An 8528-nucleotide genomic window follows, 5' to 3' on the forward strand; every position below is an offset into this window, starting at 1 on the left:
TTAGGGGTATGTCAACTATGGTGAGCATAAATCTGAAAAAAGAAAAAAAAAATTTAAAACAAAAAAAAAAAAAAGATAAAAGTGAGTGTTTTTTTCGTATAATTTTAACAGTAAGTTTCAAGTTTTGGTGGGGCTGCTGTTTCTTAGCTTCATCCATCGACAAGATGGATGCTTGATGCATCAGGGAACGCTATTGTGAAAATGTGTCACCTGACGTACCAAAGACTTTCCCTTTTTCCTCATTCCATGAGACTCTCTGATTGGACCAACCAATTTTCTTGCTCTGAGGACAGTTTGTGTGGGTCATGTTGGCGATCTAACCGGTAACCGCCCGGTTAGATCGACCGGTATTTTTAAAAAAGATTCAAAAAATTATATATATAATCCCAAAAATAAGGAATTTTATTTATAGTACATTTTTTAATATTCTTTACATTATGGTAAAGATTAGAAATTGTTTTGGTCATTAATACTCATTTTTTATATTTTCCCATTTTTTTCGAAAAATTTTAAAAATACCCCTAGCCACCTTTAAAATCTATTTTTTTTCATTAATTTTCAACTTCATTTGAATGTGTTTTGTTTTAATTATTTTTTATATGCATTTCATATTTTAGTAGATTTTTTTTGTATTTTTTTCAACAATTTTTTGACTGTGTTGGGACTTGTTCAGTGAGAACGGTTGAATCGGCCGGTTAAGCTGGTTAAACCTCATTTGGTCATGGGCCAGTTAACCGTTCCGTTGGATTTTGCTTGTGGGTATTTTTTACCAATAAGTCTCCTTAAGGGCATGAAGTCTTAAGGTGAATTTGATGTGTCCCAAAGAAAAACGCGCTTGGGATTCCTAGAGCCCCATTGGACATTGAAATAGGGGACCCAAAAGATCAAATGGAATGATACATGGATCGCGATAGTCAGGTTGGCGGCACAACCTGAACTTGCGAGTTCCATTCCCCACTTTAGCTGTTAACATGTCTAAAAAAACTTTAAAAAAAAATGAAGGAAGAAAGAAAGAATGAGAAAACCGTAAACCCCTTCTAAAGTGTTCCTTGAATTTAAGGCGATTCATCATTCATCATTCAAAAGGGAAGGGGGAGCTAAAGAGTTTCGCCTTTTATGTTGTAATGGATTCTATCGTTGAGGAAATAATTAAAAATAAGAGATGTATAAATGTAATATTCATTGTACCCCACTAGGAACTTGAGCTTTATACAAGTCTCAACCTTATACTTTAGAAATAGGGTACACCTCAAAAACCCATTGAAAAAGGTTGTTTTGTTTCTAAAAAATTCTCCAATGGATCATCTTGATCTTGACTTTAATATGTATAGATATGAAAAAAAAAAAAAAGAACTTTGAGATCTAAAATTAGTCCATCTTTATAACACATTATTTAAGCTGTTTTTTTTCAAGCTTTTCGAGTGCTCATAGATATGATAGATTTGTACCATTTTTGGAGCTTTTAATTTTATTATAGGGGTGGGGTGAAAAATAGAGTTAAGCAATGATAAGCGTTTTGGCACTGAAAATACACCTTGTAATGAAATTTTGAGAAGTACCTTATAAGGTTGTCACCTTATACAAACCTCACCCATAAGCATTTTCTCCTTCTCTAATGTGCTATGGGCGTTTTGGTGGTATCTCTTGTGGCAAGGGGGGTTTCGAGAGGCTGCCAACCATGAATATGGGGACTTTCCAAGTTGGCCCAGTTTGTAGTACAAGTTGGTAGGAAAAAATTTATAAAAGAAAGGGTCCTGTTAGCAGATTATAGTCAACCCAAACAGGAATGAAAAGCTGTTTACAAATTGTGGGGATTATTTCATCATTATCATCATCCGAGTATTCTCTTAACTATTTTGGGGTTGTTTTTACGAATCACATTCTGCCGTATTGCTCTATTAAGAATCATATTTTTAGTTATATTATAAGTTATTATATCTTTGTTCACTATTTCCATCAATATTTTTTGGGGTCTTACTTTTGCCTTTTAGAGCGCTTCCATTCGAACCAAATTACCCTCTCTAAGCATTGTCGTTTTAGGTCGACATTGCACATGATCAGACCACCTAAGCTTATTTTCTTTATTGTATCTCCTATTGGAGCTATCCCTAAATTCCTTCAAATGTATTCATTTCAAATTTTGTTATTTTTTGTCTTGCCACTAGAAGAATAGAAATCAAAATGAATACATTCGAGGAAACTTGTATAGCTTCAATAGGCAATAAAATGAGAGGAAGTGGACTTTCGTGGTCTGGTAATATGCAATATCAACCTAAAACAATTAGTAGAGGTGATTTGGTTCAAGTGGAATACTCTAAAAAAGTAAAAAGAATATCCTAAAGAACACAGATAGAAATAATGAGAAAATCTATTCTATCACGTGTACTTTGTTCAAAGGAACCACTGTTACGACTCAACAACATAACTCCATCAATGGCTATTGTTAACACTCAAATGAGAACCTCGTAGACTCGAATGTGAGGTAGCTCTGATCAAAGGCACCCTAAACTTAAATGAAACGTAGAATTAATCACATTTACAATTATTGCATAAAAGTAAACGCAATCGACATCGTAAAAACATGAATTTTATGCATCAAAATAAAAAAAACTCTTATAGGACTTCATGAAATGTGAAGGGAATGACCTCCAATTCACAGAGTTCAAATACATGAGCTTGGGTTAAAGAATTAACACAACCATATTTTCAGGTATGGAAATATAGGTAAACTCTAATTTGGGAAATCAATTGGATCAGCCTTCTCCTAATGGAAATGAAAGATAATGGTTCAAACTATAATTTGGGAAATCAATTGGATCAGCCTTTTCCTAATGGAAATGAAAGATAATGGTTCAAAAAAAGAGAAAAATACCAACAACACCAAAATCACTCTACAACTAAGTGAGCTATACATATTTACTTAAAGATATTTACTTAAAGGAAGTGTCTTAAAAACGTCTATACGCGAATAAATACAGTGTTCACCCCCGTCACGGACATAGCATGTCAGTGATGATTTCCCCTAAAAACCGTCACGGACCTATGAAAGCCGTGATGGTCCCCATACAATTTTTGGGTGAAAAAACTCATGTCCGTGACGGTCTTTAATCTACGCCGTCCAAAAAAATCGGATAGCGCCGAGCCTAGGGGCGAAAATATTGTTCATTTTTTCCCATAGGCATTTTGTAGTCTTTTCATTTACTGAAAGGGATTGTCTACAACTACAAAGATAATATTTATCTTTTATACATGGAGGTCACAATCATTCTTGTCCCTTAAATTTTAAAATGGGTAATTGTAAGACTGTCATTGAAAAGGCACAAAGGTCTAAAAAAACAATTTCTCAAACTTCGTGATTCACCCTAATTTGATATCTAATGAGTAAGATTGACCATCCAATTTGACATCTAATGAGTGAGAATGATTGTGACCTCTATATACAAAAGATAAATGGTCTCTTTGTAGACAATCCCTTACTACAAAATGAAAATACATCATAAAATAGAGAAGCAATTTATCGTAGTGCACAAGATATATCAACATATCGACTCAATTAGTCTAATTAAACAAACAATATGCATCCATATACCATGAACATAATGAAATGTAGAAATGTGGACTTTCTCATAATTAATGTGCCAAGCAAAAATCGAAATGTGGACTTTCTCATAATTAATGTGCCAAGCAAAAATCCCTCTTCTATAATAGTTTCTTTTGGTGGATCTCTTTTTCTTTATACAACTTTGTACATCTGTCTCATTGTGCATTTTCTTCTCGTAAGGAGGAAAAAAAAAAAACACCACTCACCAATTAATTGGATCGTCGATGCTTGTGACCAAAACTTTTCTGTGGTCGTGTGGATCATGGTATGCTTTGGCAGTTTGGTCGTTTCTTGCAGAGACCCAATTAGAATATTGAACTGGTCACCCACTAGGCCAATCTGGAACAGTAGTCCCATTCTAACTTCTGATTCTATGAGGAAATCTTATACAAAAGTATGATTTTTAATGGGCAAGTTCTTAAATTTTGGTTTTCAATCTGGCCCCGCCCCCAAAAAAAGAAAAAAAAAAAAGAATTTTTTAATATGTGCAATATACAGCAAAAAGAACTGAGCCTAATCCAACTTGCCCTGACCTAGCTCGAGAATATCTTTCGGGCCCACCAAGCTAGCCTAGGATTAGCCCACAGGTCTTGACATGTGGCCGAACCTGCCCTAAAACTGGGCTCGGCCCAAAGCCCGTGGGCCTGCTCGGGCCCAGTAACAACCCTAATTGCAAAAAATAAAAACCAATGAAACCTAGTAGGAATTAGGTTGGACAAGCATTTCCGACACGACTCACACGTTTGCCAGCCAGCTCGCCAGTTTTGGAAGTGCTATATATGCTCTATACTAAAGGTATGAATACGTGTAGCTACTGCTCTAACTCAAATTAAGAATGGTGGAGATAAGGCATTCACCAAAAGAGTGGTATAATGATATGTATATTGTTTTATTTAGAGTGTGAGTGTAGTTTGCATAAGGTCCCAATCTTAAACAATCAACCTAAGGCATACCTCTAACTTTTGCTAAGTGATGCAGAGCTGGTTCCAGAAACCCTAAAAATCGATTTTTGCACCTAAATATAAAATTCAAAATTTAAAATTAGTATAGATTAGGCGAATCTATACCCACTTAATTTTTTTGAAAATAGATGGTCCAGATAATATGTCACAATATGCACTCTTTTTATAAATGGAAATTTTTTTTGTTATATCCAACTATCTATACAACTTCAAGTCGATATGATCAATTATAATATTTTTTTTCCATTGAAATAACCTTGTTGATTAAACTTTTGAGGTGGACCATACTTGTTGATTAAATTTTTGAGGTGCACTTTACTTCTACTGGATTACACCTTATATATACTTTGGATGAAGTTTATATAAGGCTTAAGCTTTAAGAAAACAAAGTAAAGCTTCACCTCGAATCCTTGTCCAGAAAGCACTTTGGGCATAGAAAATCTCCATGATGACTCTAAATTCAATTTACAACACCGACTATGAAATTTGAAGCTCAAAAAATAATACAAAACTTGTAGGTTTGTGAACACCCATTTTAGGGCAAAATAGACGTCTAGATAATGTGTTATAATATACATTATTTTTAAGATTTGAAATCCTAATTTTCTTTCAAAATCATAGTAGTCAAGGCCGAGATAATCCATTTGAAGATCTTCTAATACTAGAACTGCAATATCATGTGAATTTGATGTCCTTATCCAAACATTTTTTATTTTTTTTTATTTTTTGTCATGGAGGGTTATCGTTTACAATTCTCATAGTATGAGGAGATCATTTTAGCAATTTTTCCAAGAGTAATGATCTTATTAGACCCTCCGACACTCATGTGTGTAGGATCTCAAAAGATCATCATGAAAATTGACATGGATCTCTATAAAAGTTATTACATATATGTGGGATTTGAATTTTCTATAGATCCATACCAAATTTTATGATGATCTTTTAGAGTCCTAACACATAGATGACGGAAGTCCTATAGAATCATTTCTCTTTTTTTGAACCGACATCGATTATAAAGGACCACTTGATCATTTTAATAAAGTTAGGGCCTCTTATTATTCATTTTCTTTGCTTTTTCTTTAAAGATAAAGTTTTGCTTCAAACGGCCCGACTTCCCGAACATTCCAGCTCCTCTCTTCTCTCAGTGGCACTCTCTATCTGCACTATAAAAGCCCTAGAAACCCTAGACTTAAACTACGTCTCACTTTTCGACTTTCCCTCTTTAGATTACTCTCTCTTTGATTGAGGATTGTATCCGCTTCAAATATGAGGTTGGGTTTCTAACGAATTCTCTCAGTTTTCTTCATTTTTTTATGTTAATTTGGAATTTATATTCTTATTTTGTTTCTATTTAGTTAATTTTCTGCAATTATTGACGTGTTTTCACAAATTACCAACGCATTTCCTCTAATTTGATGCTTATACAATGCATTTGTGGTCTCTGCTTTTCCCGTCATAAAACTGTGGTTTGTATTTTTTTTGGATTGTTTTCGCTTATTTGATGAGTTAATGGAGATAATGGCGATTTTCTGGTCAGGACATGAGATAAATCATGTTTACTTTGAGGTTTGCCAATATTGTGTAGAATCGTGATACTGTGATATTTCTTTAATTTTCATTTTTTTTATTTACTTGTTCTGTCCTCTTTGGTAATGGTTGTCTCTGCAATTTTTGCCATGAAAGAATAATTATCTCTGTATGTGAATTTTATCTTCTTGTAATTTTAACTTTAGGGCTCTCTCTCTCTCTCTCTCTCTCTCTCTCTCTCTCTCTCTCTCTCTCTCTCTCTCTCTCTCTCTCTCTCTCTCTCTCTCTCTCTCTCTCTCTCTCTCTCTCCCCCATAATTGTAGATGTCAATTGCAACAATGATGATTTTTTTAATTTCAGAAGGGATTTTAAACGCTGGTTACTTAATTTGAGTTTCTTAATCGATTGAAGAATAAATGGAGGAAGAGGATTCATATCAAGCACGCCAACAGTGTGACTTGTATATATTAAAGACTAAACAACCTTCTCAAAAGAGGAAAAAAGAAAGGAAAAAGTAGCAGTAGCCGAGATTTACTGAAATTAGTTGGCTGTGATAATGGTGAAGAAGAATATCTTGTCGAAAATTAGGAATAATAATTCATATTTAGAAGGAATCTGATACTGAAAGCTATAAAAGGGAGGAATTTTTGCAGGATATTTTTATTTTCCATTTTAATGAAATGATATCAATTATTATCAGTATTTATTTGTGATTTTTGGTTTGGACGCTTTCTGGTTTAATAAATTACAAATGTTTATGTGTTTTTAACTCCTTGAGAAAGTGATTGTATTATGTTTTCCTCTGTTTTGGTGAATTGTGAAGAGTAATTTGGTAAGAATCATGTACGACTTCTTTTTATTGTATATTTTCTTCATATATTTATTTTTTCCCATTTTATTGTTTGTTGGAGAACTGGTTTGATCACCTCTGCGCAACTCATAAAAATATTATCAAATTATCAATGGTGCACTGAGTTTCTCGTTTCAAAATTGATCTGTTTGTTACATTTCTAATGGATCACGAAACTGCAACATGGATATAGTTTCATTTTTTTGTGTATGTATGCTTTTATGTATGGGTGCGGTTTGTATAGAGCCTAGGCTCTAAACAATCAAATTAGAGCCTACCTTCAAATAGTATCGAGAAATGTGGTTTTAATATTGGAAATATTTGTGATAGCCTTAAAATATATTTTCATATTTATTTATAAAGTTTAAAGCTTAAAAAATAGTATAGATCGACAAATCTATGAAAATTTGAAAATCTTGAAAATTGACGGTCCAAAAATGTGTTACAAAATACACTATTTCCGAAACTTGAAATCCATTTTTTTCTCATGACCATGCATCTTGATGTCGAGATGATCGATTTGAAGATATTTGGGCATCAAAACAACCTCGTCTAGTGAAATTTTTGAGGTAGGCTCAAATTTGATTGTTTAGAGCCTCAGCTCTATATAAACTTTTCCCTTTATGTATTGGTGGCCCATGTATTGATCTGCTACTTCTTTATATGTGCGTCTATTTATATGTGCTTCTATTTTGGGTTATAATGGGACTCCATGGGCTTGTCTCTTGCAGCCGACATCCTACTGTGAAGTGGGCTCAAAGGTCTGATAAGCTTTTCATCACCATTGAATTACCTGATGCTAAGGATGTGAAGCAGAAACTCGACCCAGATGGCAAGTTCTTCTTTTCGGCCAAGAGTGCAGATAATATTCCCTATGAAGTTGATATGGAGCTGTTTGATAGAGTTGATGTTGAGGTTTTCTCTCTCTCCTCTCTCCTCTCTCTCTCTCTCTCTCTCTCTCTCTCTCTCTCTCTCTCTCTCCTCTCTCTCTCTCTCTCTCTCTCTTCTCTCTCTCTCTCTCCTCTCTCTCTCCTCTCTCTCTCTCTCTCTCTCTCTCTCTCTCTCTCTCTCTCTCTCTCTCTCTCTCTCTCTCTCTCTCTCTCTCTCTCTCTCTCTCTCTCTCTCTCTCTCTCGGCAAGTTTTAACAATGTTTTGATTGATTCATTACAGAAAAGCAAGTCGAGCATTGGTTTGAGGCATATCTTTTATGTTATACAAAAGGAAGAGAAGAAATGGTGGACTAGATTAGTTAAGCAGCAAGGAAAAACCGCCCATATTCCTGAAGGTGGATTGGGATAAATGGATTGATGAAGACGATGAGAAGGGAGGTTAGTATTAGATGTCAAGTTACTATAATTTTGGAATAGGATTTTTTGTTTTTTTTTTTTAATAACTTAGGTTTATCAACATTACTCTTACATTATATGGGTTATGACGGATTCCCTCTTGTGTGCAGCTGACATGGACTTTGGAGACATGGATTTCTCGGTATGTGATGCATTAACTGTTAACAAAGGTTTCGGATAAGTTTTGTTGATTCTTTATATTTGAGTGAGTTTTGCTGATTCTTTATATTTGAGTGCACAAA

At 34.3% G+C, this 8528-nt stretch overlaps 1 protein-coding gene across 1 annotated transcript; it reads left to right on the forward strand.

Moving 5' to 3' along the window:
• Positions 1 to 5667: 5667 nt before the first annotated feature.
• LOC148783512 (co-chaperone protein p23-1-like) lies at positions 5668 to 8525 on the forward strand. Its single transcript, XM_088859575.1, has 4 exons — positions 5668 to 5834; positions 7672 to 7855; positions 8111 to 8268; positions 8397 to 8525. Exons 1-3 carry the CDS (start codon positions 5830 to 5832, stop codon positions 8237 to 8239), a joined length of 318 nt encoding a protein of 105 aa, XP_088715701.1. The 5' UTR covers positions 5668 to 5829; the 3' UTR covers positions 8240 to 8268; positions 8397 to 8525.
• Positions 8526 to 8528: the final 3 nt, after the last annotated feature.

The sequence above is a fragment of the Amborella trichopoda genome, chromosome 1, assembly GCF_054954075.1.
Source record: "Amborella trichopoda isolate Santa Cruz 75 chromosome 1, AtrichopodaSantaCruz75HAP2 v2.0, whole genome shotgun sequence".
Lineage (NCBI taxonomy): Eukaryota > Viridiplantae > Streptophyta > Magnoliopsida > Amborellales > Amborellaceae > Amborella > Amborella trichopoda.

What these genes read in the sequence shown, in the direction of transcription:
- LOC148783512 (XM_088859575.1), top strand. An exon ending in TTGATAGAGTTGATGTTGAG is followed by an intron (nt 7,856 to 8,110) that starts GTTTTCTCTCTC and finishes GATTCATTACAG; the next exon opens with AAAAGCAAGTCGAGCATTGG.